This window comes from Xenopus tropicalis, chromosome 4, assembly GCF_000004195.4.
Source record: "Xenopus tropicalis strain Nigerian chromosome 4, UCB_Xtro_10.0, whole genome shotgun sequence".
In the NCBI taxonomy this organism is placed as follows: Eukaryota; Metazoa; Chordata; class Amphibia; order Anura; family Pipidae; genus Xenopus; species Xenopus tropicalis.
In genome coordinates, this window is record NC_030680.2 from 35602564 (window position 1) to 35618545 (window position 15982).

The 15982-nt window shown below is 40.7% G+C and overlaps 1 protein-coding gene across 5 annotated transcripts in view; it reads left to right on the plus strand.

Moving 5' to 3' along the window:
- Nucleotides 1-15982, plus strand: part of vegfb (vascular endothelial growth factor B) — a 38901-nt gene that overhangs the window by 21249 nt on the left and 1670 nt on the right. For 3 of the 5 annotated variants that reach the window (XM_031900647.1, XM_004913640.4, XM_004913641.4), the window contains 6 exons: nt 3174-3275; nt 3453-3649; nt 6790-6863; nt 9080-9112; nt 10958-11038; nt 11127-11249. In XM_031900647.1, coding sequence (XP_031756507.1) covers nt 3174-3275; nt 3453-3649; nt 6790-6863; nt 9080-9112; nt 10958-11038; nt 11127-11249 — 610 coding nt within the window. The remainder of the gene's footprint in view (nt 1-3173; nt 3276-3452; nt 3650-6789; nt 6864-9079; nt 9113-10957; nt 11039-11126; nt 11250-15982) is intronic. The other 2 variants (XM_031900648.1, XM_002940223.5) reach the window with 1 other exon arrangement.

Sequence of the window (15982 nt, forward strand, 5' to 3'; positions counted from 1 at the left end):
CCCCGAGTTGCCTTCCCCCTGCCATCCCACCGGCGAACATGTAAGGCGCCGGCGGGATGGCAGACGCGGCGGGGCGATTTCGGGAAATCGCCGAAAAAGCCTCGCGAGTCTAAATTACTAATGATCACTATAACACTTGGAAAGATAAGGTTTCCTTCTCTCCCCCACAATTCCTGTGTAAACAAATCAGGCTGCTTTGTTGTGTCTCGGACAACAAAGGGCCACTGACTTTTTGAGCACAGATGCAAGTGGAGGGGCTGTTTCTTGTCTGCACTTATTAGCCTCTCTCTTTTTCTCTAAGGGCCATGCCACATAAGCAAGTTTTTCACATAAGCAAGTTTTTCAGTTGGCATATCTGCCCCGGAGAAGAAGAAACCACCAATCCACTTCCTTCTGTCACTAAATCACTGCGCATTGATAGGCATGGCATTGGCCTATCACTGCACAGTGATTTCCAGCCAGATGGAAGCATTTTTTAGCTATTGATGAAGTGCCAATGAATCCAAAGGGAGTCAATCTCCTATTAAGGTTCTGTTCCAATCAGAAGTTTCCTACATAGGGAAGTGTCCCTCTCAATGCTGTCAGCTCATAATGGTGGGCTCTGGATGAGGGAGCAGCATTCCCATGACCCCAGATTTGCAACCCCTACCATCAATAATCTGAGGTACATCACATTAAAGTGTACCAACTCTATTCCTTCAGAGCTCAGATCTATAACTGACAGCATGGGGGGAGAGGGGGGGTTCCCTATGTGGGAGACTTCTGTCGAGAGAGATTGTCAGTAGAGGGAACAGGCTCCCTGGGTCGTAAGCCCTGCAGCAATCATGAGATCAATGGAGGAGCAGTCAGAGAGGCTTTTGTGATATCTAAAAATTAAAGTACCATGCAAAGGTGCTCAGGGGAGCAATTTCACTTAATAAACTAATCAACCAGATCAACTAATTGCACAATTGGAAGCAAAAATTGTGCAGACTGGTTTCTTTTGAAGTCGCAGTGCTATTTCCACGTGTGAAATTTTATGATTTTTCAATTTGCAAGTTTGTACCAGAGCTGCTTCAGAACGTGTGAAACCTTTGATCTTTCTGTGGGAGTCACAGAGCACAGAGTCTCACGGTCAGAAATGACATTCAGCTTCTCTTTTAGGCAAGTGCCATTAATCCATATTAGTAATGCAGCCCTAAGTGACAGACATTCTGGTAGGCAGCCTGCTTGTTTAAATTTGACTTAAACCAATACATTGCAAGGTCTTTATTTCTTTCCAGGCTGATTTAGCATTTTACATCAGTCCTTCTATAAATCACAATGTGGCTCTGACCACTCTCTCTCTGGGCACAGATTCTTGAACACTTAGCACAGCTGTTATAGTAACACCCACACGTACAACGCACGGTGACTGTACATTCCTGCCAGTTTGGCACAGCTGTCATTCCCACAAGCTCACACCGCTATCCCTGTTATATTTCCTGTCAATTTGGTACAGTTGTCATTCTACCACACACAAAGTTTGCTGGTCTTGTAATGCTGCCCGCCAGTATAGTACAGCTGGCATACCCAGCATTGTGTCACTGTAGCACTATGTGCCAGTTTGGTGCAGCTGTCATTGTAACATTCACATTTAACTTTAAATGTATACAGAGCCGCAGTGCTTTATGGGCACACATGGGCCTGTACCTAGGGCAGCAGCATTAAGGGGGCAGGAGACTAGATATAAAAAAAATGCTTAAAAATTACCCCAGCCTTCCATCAGAGGGGGTACCACTTCCTTCTGTAGCTGGCACATGCAGACTAGGATAAACTGGACCCTTGGAATGTATAACATTTCCAAATTCAAGTATAAATAACCCGGAGAGTACACATTCTCTCAGTGAATCTGTGTAATTTTATTGAGACATCACAGCACTACATGGAATGTATATGTTATCGTATACTGACTGCATAGATGCAGAATGAGATACTGTAATGTCCCAGTGAAGCTTTTATCACTGCTATTTTTGCTATTCAGTGCTTAGTGATGTAATTGCTGTCACGTGACTCACTGAAACTTGTGTATTATAATAAATAATGTAATATGAGGATATTAGAAGTCACTTCTGAGTTTCATGACCTGTATAAAAGCATTCGGCCTTCTGCTTCTTGCTTTTATATAAACATGATATTCCTTAGTAACTTAAAGTATCCTAATATTTTACAATGATTATTATTTATTATTTATTATAATATATCATAGATGTATAAAGTAAAAAATACAATTTCAGTTTAAAGCTATTTAGCCTTATTTTAATATATGTTAAGTACTGTGAGTGGTCAGGGGGGTTATCAGGAGAAGGGCCATGATCAGCCCCCCTGGGTACTCAGGCACAGGCTAACAGAAGAGAGCAGCAACAAGAAGCTATAAAAGAGATTTTTAAACTCTGAAACAGTAGACTTGATTTAGTATTTTGTTTTTCTTGTCTTTTTAATGAAAATGAAAAATAGCCGTGGGTAAATGTGTGTAATAAGTGCACAGTTATTTCATGCTGCCTCTGTGGGTGATTTGTGTCATTCCTCTCTTGTGAAATGATGAGCAACTGTTTAATATAAAGCAAAAATAACTGAGAGACTGATACATAGTTTTTTGGGAAGGGCAGAAGTAAAAAATGTGCCCCTGGCCACAAACATGGGGATCTTTGAAGTGTCAAAGGTAGACAAAAGTATAAAGGGCATATCCTATTGTTGTTGGCTTGCAACTCCCAGCGACCCACTAACATCCTCTTGGGAGGTCAACAGCTTGAGGGTCAGAGGTTGGCTATCCCAGAGTTATGTAACTACACTGTTTCCCCCCCACCCACCAACTCAGAAGAGGGGCTCCAGTTTTCCTACACTGACAGGACCCCCTTTTCATTACCTCCAGCTCCAGGTGCTTAGGTGGAGAGATTGCGTGAGAGAAGCAGTGTGTGTATGAATAAGAAAAGTATGTGTGAGGGAGAGGATCACAGGAGGAGAGTGTCCTCCTATCTAGTCATTCTAATTTATAGCCTTTTGCCATAAGTCGAAGAATGATAATGCAATTAGATGATTAAATGTGCTGCAGATTAACGTCAGGCTGCCCCCATTTCCTTTCCCTGCACGAAAACTGCTGAAAATCTCGTCTTTCCCTGGAACACACACCAAGTCTGTCTCTTTAATTAATACAGATTCCTTTGCATCACAGCAAGGACCTTTGACATCAATTGAGGACGTCCACAAAATCCAGAAAATAAACATATTGTACAGAAGAAAACATTTCCAAACAAAAGGTCATGCTCTAGGGTTGGGAGAGGGGAAAGGCTTAGGGAAATCTGAGAAATTCTACCCCATGGAACATGTGTTGGATTTTTTCAGTGGTGCTGTTCATGCCATAATATACAGGTGTTATCTGTTATCTTGCACATTAGCCAAGGCCAAGAATTAATCTGCTTTTCCATGTCTTGCAGGCCTATCCTGGGTGGATATCTATAACCGCAGTCAGTGTCAGCCTCGCTGGATCCTTCTGAATCTTCTGAGTGAATTCCCTCACTACTCTGACTTTCTTTTCATACCTCCCTGTGTGTCCGTCCTGCGCTGTGCAGGGTGCTGCCTGGATGAAGCACTAGGCTGTACGCCCCTGCAGACAAATAACATCACAATGCAGGTAAACAGGATTATAATTTGAACAATTACCTTTTTTTATTAAATTTATATGAGTCAAATAAAGGAAGACAGGCTTTTAAAGGGGAAGTTCACATTTAAAGTTAGTATGTGACAGAATAACTTCTTTGTCAGCAACTTATCTGCCCATGTATGGGGCCCAGGGGTGGGCCAAACCGACCAGGCACCCTAGGCAACCTGGCCATCCACCTCGCTCCTGCACCCCACCTCTCTCCCCCCTCACAAGCATGAGTGAAGTAGCACACACGTGTAGGGCTGGTCATGCAGAAACATCACCCGGGCAGGGGAAAGGGTTTGCCATGCTAGACAAGCGGCAGAGGAAAGAGACTTACTAGAGTTAGGCCAGGAGAGGTACTTGCTACCCCTAGTTCCAGCCCTGATGGGGCCCTCCAACAGGGCCATTAATATAAGGCTACATTAAAGGACTGCAGATGGGCACAGGCCACAAAGGATCCTTTTGCCTAAACTATGGCAGCTAGTAAGGACAGTGCTGTTTTGCTAACATCTGCATTTATTTTGAACCTAGCAATGACTTTCCAATCTCAATTTTAATATGAGAATGTTCTGGTACCCAGTGCAAGAATTTGCAGCAGATGTGGTTTGAATATAGTCTAGGCAGGGGATGAGTAATGAGTGAACTAATATTTTGACAATTTCCTAAATAAGAAATGGGCTTATGCTTGCAAAATTTTAAAGATGTAGTTGGCAAGATTTTATGAGGGCTAGGATGTGAGAAATGAATGCAGAATTAAATATGATTCAAAGACAGCAAAGCTGTGTATTGTTTTGTCAAGTTTTAGAAACTGAAAGGACATACAAGAAAATATAGTAGAGAGGAAGTTTGATACTTGAGATATGAAAGATGAAGAATGATCAAGACAAGTAAGATAGGTTTGAGTCTCATCAAGACTGGAAGCCAAAGGGTCAGAGTTGACTATAAGATGAAAATTAGTGGTCCAGGACAGACCCTTGAGGGAACTTAACAAAAAGTGTAAGCGTTGAGAAGGTTTTATCTAAGAAAGAGGTAGGGAGCAGTTAGAGTGGTATGAACAGATCCAGTAGAGTGCCGCACCCTGTAAGCAAGAGAATCCTAGGAAATTTAGGAAATTTTGTCCACTGCATTGTTTTACTCATATTTGCCCATATACCCAGCTCCAGAACACTCCAAATTACCCTTTATTGCCCACAATGAAGTTTGCTTGAATGTATCTTCATCAGCACCATTCTTATATCATTCTTATATCAGCACCATTCTTATATCATTCTTGTATCAGCACCATTCTTATATCATTCTTGTATCAGCACCATTCTTATATCATTCTTATATCAGCACCATTCTTATATCATTCTTATATAAGCACCATTCTTATATCATTCTTGTATCAGCACCATTCTTATATCATTCATGTATCAGCACCATTCTTATATCATTCTTGTATCAGCACCATTCTTATATCATTCTTGTATCAGCACCATTCTTATATCATTCTTATATCAGCACCATTCTTATATCATTCATGTATCAGCACCATTCTTATATCATTCTTGTATCAGCACCATTCTTATATCATTCTTGTATCAGCACCATTCTTATATCATTCTTGTATCAGCACCATTCTTATATCATTCTTGTATCAGCACCATTCTTATATCATTCTTATATCAGCACCATTCTTATATCATTCATGTATCAGCACCATTCTTATATCATTCATGTATCAGCACCATTCTTATATCATTCTTGTATCAGCACCATTCTTATATCATTCTTGTATCAGCACCATTCTTATATCATTCTTATATCAGCACCATTCTTATATCATTCTTATATCAGCACCATTCTTATATCATTCTTATATAAGCACCATTCTTATATCATTCTTGTATCAGCACCATTCTTATATCATTCTTGTATCAGCACCATTCTTATATCATTCTTGTATCAGCACCATTCTTATATCATTCTTGTATCAGCACCATTCTTATATCATTCTTATATCAGCACCATTCTTATATCATTCTTATATCAGCACCATTCTTATATCATTCATGTATCAGCACCATTCTTATATCATTCTTGTATCAGCACCATTCTTATATCATTCTTATATCAGCACCATTCTTATATCATTCTTGTATCAGCACCATTCTTATATCATTCTTGTATCAGCACCATTCTTATATCATTCTTTTATAAGCACCATTCTTATATCATTCTTATATCAGCACCATTCTTATATCATTCTTGTATCAGCACCATTCTTATATCATTCTTTTATCAGCACCATTCTTATATCATTCTTTTATCAGCACCATTCTTATATCATTCTTGTATCAGCACCATTCTTATATCATTCTTGTATCAGCACCATTCTTATATCATTCTTGTATCAGCACCATTCTTATATCATTCTTGTATCAGCACCATTCTTATATCATTCTTGTATCAGCACCATTCTTATATCATTCTTGTATCAGCACCATTCTTATATCATTCTTGTATCAGCACCATTCTTATATCATTCTTATATCAGCACCATTCTTATATCATTCTTATATCAGCACCATTCTTATATCATCACCATTCTTATATCATTCTTATATCATCACCATTCTTATATCATTCTTATATCAGCACCATTCTTATATGAAAATGGCAGTGCATGTCATAGGGAAAGATTTGTCTTGTTTAGGTTTTTATGATGGTGCTTACAAGAGATCCTTATTGTCAGCAATAGAGACGGTTTAAATGATCAAAATACCCCACATGTTCCTATTGTCGTCTTTTCTGCTTATAATTTCAGTTTAAGAACATAGATTTCCTGTGATTAGCACAGCAGTACAGGTAGTACAACTGTAAGGGGTCAAGCCTTTGTTGAAGCCATAAAAAGCAATATTTATTGCTGTTGACCATGGCACAGGTTTTCCCCAAGTATTACACTTGAACTGGGCCCTAATGGAAAAGTATGATAGCAATTCTGCTAATGGGATGTGAAATGTATGTGAAATAAATGTAGAATCCCTATTCTTTTTAATTCTGTATCTTGAAATATAAATTATTTTTTACTACATTATCCGCTATCTACCACCTACTTAATCTTATTCATGTTTTATCATGGTTAGGTAATCAAGACAAAGTCACTTCAGTCGGACCTAACGAATTTATCCATTACCCAGCACGTGAGCTGTCAGTGCAGGTAATGCCATTTTATGGTGAATGTGTGTGGTCCCTGTTTGTGTTTAGGGCAGGGCACATACAAGCAATGTAGTACAATCCGAGTGTGTCTTTGTTATGTAAAATACATACGATATGTACTTAGCTGTATTTTGTCAGTTTAGATGCAATTGAAATGTATGTGGTTTTTGCCAGTTATGTCGCATTGACTGCAATTAAGAGCATAGGATTTGGTATACAATTACTGCCCTTAAAACACAGTAGTAGTGCCACCCTGATCACCTTGTGGCTTATATATCAATACCAGGTAAAGTTCAACTTGGTTGGAAATTCTTAGCAACCAATCAAATTTTTGCTTGTATTGCTCTATCTGCAGTTTGAAAATGCTAATTGGTTGCTATGGATTACTGCCCAGGTGCAGATTTTCCTAGTGTTGATAAATGAGCAAAAAAGCTAAAATTCTGCATGAAAATCGTGTATCATTCCCAGACATCAGTAATCCTTTCATATCTTAGGATATTTCTTCTTCTATTTAAAACTCACTATGAAACCATAGTAGGCCATAGGCTTTGAGTGTCTTCCTCAGTTAAAAAAAACAGTACATGTAATGTGCTTAGACAACATACTTTCTCCATGATCACACTCTTACATTTACTATATTTATAATATGTTCCTTGAAGTATTACAGATATATATGGGGGGCATCTAATAAGTGCAAGGTAGGGTGCAAAGTTCAAAACACTGGTACAATCTGCTATGTTTTTGTGTCCTGCCTGCACATTGAAGAATTGGGACAGGTTTCTTGGCTGCAAAATGGAGAGCAGAGGCTTTTGGTTAGTTACCCTATGGCTACAGTGCTGTCTGTGTTTGGCATTGCAGTATTCTTGATAGGCAGGAGTGGGAAGGCATGTAGTTATTCAGACATGTGAGTTAGGGAATGCTGGCAAAGCATCCCTTAGGGCGCCCAGTTTCTGATCTGGCGCAGGGTGCAGGGCGCAATCAGACCCTGGACACAAGTGCTTTTTAAATGAATGCTAAAGGCCCTGCTTCCGTGCCCCTCAAGGCTCTTGCACTTGCTTCCAGGGTCAAAGTAAATTACTCTTTATGCATGTATGCAGCTTTTTCATGTAAAAAAAACTTTCCAAGCTGAGAACTATAAATTTAACCTACCAGTTGGTAAAACAAAACCAATCTGTACCTATTGGTATTGTGGTGTGTAGCATATGTAAAATAAAAAAAAAAAAAATATATATATATATAAACCAGATTCAAGTGCCTTCCAACACAAGATACTGCATTCATTACTTGGTCTAATTCATGCAACCAATGGGGGATGGAGAGAAACAAAAATACAATGGAATATACCTCATGGTAACAGCATTAGAGACCGCTTGTGGCTGTGATTCCTAAGGGCTCTGGCACACGGGGAGATTAGTCGCCCGCGGCAAAACTCCCTGCTCGCGGGCGACTAATCTCCCCGAGTTGCCTTCCCCCTGCCATCCCACCGGCGAACATGTAAGTCGCTGGCGGGATGGCAGACGCGGCGGCGCGATTTCGCGCAAATCGCCGAAAAAGACTCGTGAGGCTTTTTCGGCGATTTCCCGAAATCGCCCCGCCGCGTCTGCCATCCCGCCGGCGACTTACATGTTCGCCGGTGGGATGGCAGGGGGAAGGCAACTCGGCGAGATTAGTCGCCCGCGAGCAGAGAGTTTTGCCGCGGGCGACTAATCTCCCCGTGTACCAGAGCCCTAAGTATTCACTCCCTTCTAGCAGGTAATCACTGTGACTGCATTCTCTAAGTCACTGATCCCCAACCAGTGGATCGGGGACAACATGTTGCTCACCAACCCCTTGGATGCTGCTCTCAGTGCCCCCAAACCAGGTAGTTATTTTTAAATTCCTGACTTGGGGGCAAGTTTTGGTTGAATAAAAACAAGATTTACTACCAAATAAAACCTCCTGTAAGCTGATAGTGTGCATAGAGGCTGCCTAATAGCCAATCTTAGCGCTTATTTGGCACCTCCATGAACTTTTATGGTGCTTGTGTTGCTCTCCAAGTCTTTTTACATTTGGCTGTGGCTCACGAGTAAGAAAGGTTGGGGATCCCTGCTCTATATATGCACAGTGTGTTATAGTAATTTTATATTCCATAAGCTATAGGCACTGAGGTGAATCTTGTCCTAGGTTCTGTATGGTTTCCCAGTGTAATGAAACTCTTCTTGACTTTTAATATTTTAGACCAAAGAACACTGTTCGACTGAAGGCTCACAGGTGAGCACGAGACTTTATACTGTTTGCTGTCTTTATTGTTGGGCTTAAAAATGGCGATTTAAAAAAAAAAAGGGGGGGGGGTTGGGGTACATCTTCACATTTTTTTCATTTCATTTACTTTCAAACTGTACACCTGAAATAATTACATTAACTTAAAGGAAACCTATACCCCAAACAGTATGTCTCTATAAAAATATATTGCATAAACAAGCTCATATGTAAAACCCTGCTTCATCTAAATAAACCATTTTCATAAAAATATACATTTTTAGTAGTATGTGCTATTGGGTACTCCTAAATAGAAAACTGCCATTTTAAGAATTAAGGGCCACCTCCTGGGATCATAGGGATTCTCAGTGCAAAAAAAAAACAAGCCAAGGCACACATACTGTACATGCTAGGCCCCATCAGCCAATTAATGGACAGAAAACACAGAAAGAAATCGCCAGCGCTCGGTCTAACCCACGCTGTAGTGTTGACCAGCTGCTAGAAACACACTATTGTGCCAGCGCTCGGTCTAACCCACAATTTGGAGTTGACCAGCTGCTATAAACAATAAAAAGCCATTAATTATACACAAAGAGAAAGAAAGTTTGCCAGCGCTTAGTTTGCCTTTAAAAATAATGAGGTGTTAGTACCACACTTTGGCCAAAATATGTAAGCTCACGTGCCACGTCAAGGCCCCTCATTGTACGTGAGTCCTACACTGTCTAATGACTTTGAGTCTGTGATGCAATTAAAATAAAGTCCCCCAGAAAACAGTGTGACTGAGTATTAAGACCTATTGCACCTACCTTTAGCTCAAAAAGGCTCTAGTGGAAAAGCAGGGAGCTTTTAAGCCCCAGCTCATTAGCACACACATGAAAGCACACACATGAGTGGTTTAAAGGCTACATAGCAGCTAGAAGCAAAATTTGGCTACAATTTGTACACAAAACACAGAAAGAAATCGCCAGCGCTCGGTCTAACCCACGCTGTAGCGTTGACCAGCTGCTAGAAACACACTATTGTGCCAGCGCTCGGTCTAACCCACAATCTGGAGTTGACCAGCTGCTATAAACGATAAAAAGCCATTAATTATACACAAAAAGAAAGATTTTTTAATTGCAAATTAATGGACAGAGTTCTGCCTTTTGCTCCCACACCACTTCCTGTTACAGTTAGAGCTGCATTATTTCCTGTCAGGTGATCTCTGAGGGAGCACACAGCCCATCACTAAATTGTGGATCAAGGCAGGCCCGGATTTGTGGAGAGGCCACAAAGGCCCGGGCCTAGGGCGGCAGAAGTTTAGGGGCGGCATGCCGCCCCGCCGCAATAAAATTTTTAAATTTTGCTCCTATACGGAGCAATGGGGACTTCTCTCCACTGCTCCGTATGGGAGATGAAATGTATGCGCATGCGCAGCTGACGCGGAGGGAGGGTTCACGCATGCGCTCGCTGTGTGGGGGGCGGGGTTGGCGATTCACGCATGCGCACAGGGGGGAGCGGCCTCAGGGCGCCCGCATCACAAATCCGGCGCTGGATCAAGGGAAAGGATGTAAAAGGGCAATATTTACTGATATTTATATTACAGTTTGGCGAAATTCTTTAATAAGTCACAACATAATATAATCTGTTGGTTAAGTATTCATTCTGGGGGTATAGTTTCCCTTTAACCCTTACTGAGCATGCTCCCTGAGCTTTATAAAAGTGACCTGTTTCCTCTGATGCTCCTCTGACATTCCTCTGATGCTGTTGAGAAATGTATGACATGAAGCAAATTTGTAAGATGCTAAAAGATGACGTCCCCCAAAATGTTTCTTTAGCCTCCCCAAAGTCACTTTGCCTTTCTTTTTGCATCCACAGCATTTATATATCAGGTGAGAAAAAGGTAAAGAAACGGAGACGGAAAGGAAAGAATGGAAATGGAACCCCCCAAGCAGACGGGTCTGTACCTTAATAAAGTACATTATTAGCCTCTCCTGAAGCAGAAGTGTTGATGATAATAACTGAAGTCGCCTCTTTTTGTCCCTAGGTCTCCTTGCCCCCCCTGTAACAAACACAGCACTCTGAACCCCATTACCTGTGAGTGCATTTGCAATATTACAGAAGAGAAGTGTCTTCTTCAAGGACGGCAGTTTCACAAAGAGAGATGCAGGTGAGGCAAATGGGAGACAGCATCCCTTCTGTTACACTGTTGTGTTGTGTAGACTATGGCAGCCATTAAATTACATGGTGGCTATTAATGTTTTTTGTGGGATGTTAGAGCTCAGTGCATGTTCATCAGCTGCCAGCATGAAATGCCCTGTGATTTGCAATATGTACAGACGGCGAAGCAGGATTGTAACTTGTGACCATCCAGCAAAAAAGCCTAAAAATATTAGACTTTCAAAAAATAATATATATCCCACAGTTCTACATCCCGTGGTCACTGCATCATGGTGTGATCCATCCCTTCATGAGGTGGCTGAGAATTCTGCTATTACAGTATGTTTTTTATGGTCTGTTCCCTGCCAATATAGCTGCCATGATGATGATTATGGGGGAAAAGAGCAGAATACTGGGCACTTAACTGAAGAAGGGATTATTACTCTGTTGGTAAATACATCTCTAAACCTCTCGAATTAAATGAATATGGAGCTGCGGAGATAAAAGAAATCTCTACAGAGCATTTATCCTCATTGTAGCAACCTAAACAAAATATTTGCCTCCCTTTGTTGTGATTATTTGAGCAGGAATGTCGGTACTTCAGACTGCAATATATGAGGGCATAACATTGTTTGCACGACACATTCCTAGTCTGCATATTTACTTTACTCATGAGTGGGAGCTGCCATGCAGCTTGCTATTTCTAAGCAAAGACTCCCCAAGGGTCACAGACAGGGAACTTTAGATATCAGTCAAGATGGTGATTAATTACTGATCTGTGGCATTTGGCTACAGTTTTATGTACTGCTGATCCAACTAAGCCTCTTTAGTAAAAACAGGCCTCATCGGCTCAACTGTTTTTGAATAAGTGGATCCCTGGCAGTCTGATCAGCGGCAGGAATCTTGACATGCTGATTTTAAGAAACTGAGGGGCTCAGGGCAAAGATTACAGCATTCTAAGCTCACAGCCCAAAATGTATACTGCGGCAGTGCGCTAAAATGGCAGAGGGTTGTATGATAGGCCTGTTGCGACAGAGTCAAGTACTTTCTCAAAAGGAATAAGCAGGGTCGTTCAAACTCAATCACTGCTTCTTATTTACACTGGGTGCCAGGTATAGGATATAGAAAGGGCGAACCTACAAAGAAAGTTTGGAAAGGGCTGAAAGGGCTTTCTATGGATCCTTAAATTATGAAAAGATCCTCAGGAGGAAGTTAGTGCAGTGTAACCCCACCAAGTGCTTTGGGACACCCTGTAGTAGGTGATGGTAAAGACAAATGGTACCTTCAGGTCAGGTGACCTAGTCAGGCACTGGCCATTTTGATCATGACAGTAAAGGTGGCCATACACGTACCGATATTATCGTACGAAACCTCGAACGAAAATCGGTGCGTGTATGGTATGTCGGCGAGTCGACCGATATCGCAGGAACCTGCTGATATCGGACGACTCGCCGATCGGACCAGTTTGAAAATTTTGATCGGGCGCCATAGAAGGCGCCTGACCAAAATTCTCCCTTCAGATCTGAATCGGCAGAAGGAGGTAGAAATCCTATTGTTTCTACCTCCTTACCTGCCGATTCAGCCCTGAATGGTGTGTGGCGGATCTTACGATGTTTCGTGCGACCGATGGTCGTACGAAACATCGTCAGATCGCCACGTGTATGGCCACCTTTAGCATGGATCCATGTGCCACAGCCCTAGTGTTTTACTAGATAAGGAAGAACTTTACTTGTTTGTTCTGTAGATGTTATTGCAGGTCAGGGTTTCCAACTCACTCATCTTTGATACTGAGAGTAGCCAGCAAGGTTGTGCCTGAATAGTTTATATTTATTTAGTGATGATTATTCCTTGACCCTTTTAATGATAGGAAAGGATTTGTAAAGGTCCAATAAATTAAAGTAACATAGGTTTGTTCTGTCTCAAGAAGTACATCTAGCTAGTAGATCATTAGGTTTGAGGGACTCTGGATGCAAGATTTATGGCACTCAGAAAAGGCTCACCAGAATATTGACAAAGGATAAAGATTTGGGCAAATAATAAACCAAATCCAAAGCCTTATTTGTGAATCTATATTTGCAAAAACCAAGAGTGTAAAAAAAAAATCAGTCATGTGAAAAAGCATAGTTACCTTCAGCTGTCTAGTATGAGCCTTAGGGCTCAGTTAGTACTGCAAGCACAACAGAAAAGCACTATTTTAGATTTTATTCATGATTTATAAAGGTACTTAGTCCCATTTAGCATGTAGTGATTAATTATTACAAACCCTAAAAGTACCACCAGCCCAACATGAAGGTAGTTCCTCTAGTTCGGTGATCCCCCACCCCAAGCAACTTGTGCTCACCAACTCCTCTGATGTTGCTCCCAGTGGCCTCAAAGCATTCATTTTTTCTGACTTGAAGGCAAGTTTTGGAGGCATAAAGAATGTGTGTATGGGTATCGGACCCATTATCCATAAATCCATTATCCAGAAATTATGAATTACGAAAGGCCATCTCCCATAGACTCTATTATAAGCAAATAATTTTCAATTTTGGAAATTATTTCATTTTTCTCTGTTATAATAAAACAGTACCTTGTACTTGATCCCAACTAAGATATAATTACTTCTTATTGGAGCCAAAACAATCCTACTGGGTTTAATTACAGGTTAAATCCTTTTTTAGCAGACGTAAGGTAGGAGATCCAAAAAAACCCCAGGTCCCAAGCATTCTGGATAATGGGTCGCATATCTGTACTACCAAACAGAGCCTCCTGTAGTCTTCTAGTCCACATTGGGCTACCAAATAACCAATTGCAGCCTTTATTCATCACCCCCTAGGAACTTTTTTCATGCTTGTGTTGCTCCCCAACTTTTTTTAAATGTTGCTCACAGGTAAAAATGGTTTTGGACCCCTGCTCTAGTCAGTTGCGTCTATGCCTTGCACCTAGCAAATTGAACACTAATGCTTTTCATAACCTTGCATGCCAGAAGTAAATCAGTCCCACTACTAGAATGCCTGCTGCAACTTGCACACGAGTTGGCAAAAAGTGCCTCTCTATTAGTGCCCCATGTTGCACGTTGTGGTGGGTCTTACTTATCAGGTGCTTGCAACAATGCTGTTGGGGGAAAAGCTGATTTGCAGGGGAAAGAATGGTGAATTTTTGTTTAGGTTTAGTCCATCCATGGTATACTACACTAGTATGGCATTACTGTCTGCATTGATTGTAAATAGCTTGGTGAGTTCATGCCTTCTTACCCGTCAACCTTACAGGGTGATGTCACCCTTTCTACCGGAACAGAGAAATCTTGTTCACCTGGCATGCTGAGTGGTAGCAGCAGGGAAGTTCATTTGCTAATGTGCCAAATGATCTGTCTGTATTCGTTGTGTAAGCTCTATTTGTTGCACGCAGTGGAAGTGGTTGCATAAGCACGCAGGGGCTCTGCCAGGGGCTACATTCATCACCTTGGCAAGTCACCTTGTATATCTGACCCCAGTTATAGGGCATAAGGCCAAACTATGGGATTTGCTGAAAAGGCATTACTCTGGAATAACTTGGCCTGAAAGGGAACTCATGAAAAACATTTACCCTGTACAATATCACAAAGAAGTGCAATAGCCTTCATTCCATTATCTTATACGTCTTAGATTACGTAATTTCCCTCCACTCCTCATAAGTGCCAATGACCCATAATCCAGCTAAGCAAGGGCTCTTGGAATTCTCCCAGCTTTCTCAATAAGCATACAGCAAAAATATGCAGAAAATGTGAATGAAAGTAAATATCCTTGCAAAAAAAATCCATACCAATGTTTATTGTCCTTAAGGGAAGTAACCTAGGGATGTCAGTCATTAACCCCCTCTGTGAGCACCAGGCACACACACAAATATATATACACACATGCTTGCAGATAATCAGGCATATGTGCAAGTACAGGTTATGGGATCAGTTAGCTGAAAAACCGTTATCCAGAAAGTTTAAAATTACATTAAGATTATCTCCAATAGACTCCATTTTAATTAAATAATTCAGATTTTAAAAATGATAATGATAATAAAATACTCCCTTTATTTGATTTAATTAAACCTTATTGAAGGCAAAGCAATCCAATTGGGTTTAAATCATATTTTAATGATTTTTAGTAGAAGATGAAGATCCAATTTACAGAAAGACCACTTATATGGAAAACCCCAGGACCCAAGCATTCTAGATAACAGATCCGATACCTTTACATAACAGAAAGTGTTTAGAACAAGTATTTAAAGGAGAATGAATCCCAAAAAACAAAAGATTTCCAAAATATTTCTCAGTGCCCCCCCCATCCTAAACCACTGCATTAGAATTCTATTATTACTAATGTTAACATGTACCATTACAGATTTCTGGTATTTAGGTCTTTGGCACCGCCATGTTCTTCTCCACACACCCCCCCAATTCCCTTCCAGCGTTTCCGTGCCACTGTGCATTCATTAAAGCTTTGCTTGTTCTGCTGCAATGAGGCAGGGCCCCTGAAGTTTGCAAAATGACTTTTAACTTTGTGAAAAATATAAATGACCACTATGAATAAGCCACGGAACCCTAGATAAATCTACGTGTATTTGCCAATAATTAGAGCTTTACTTGTTATTCAAAAAACAAATGTTTCCATAAAGAGAAATTAATAGTGATTAAGTAAGTAAATAAGTAAGTAGAGTTTTATTGTTTACGTATATATTACCAGACAGTTAATACATTACTAATTCACAAATAAAATTGTAACTGTAATA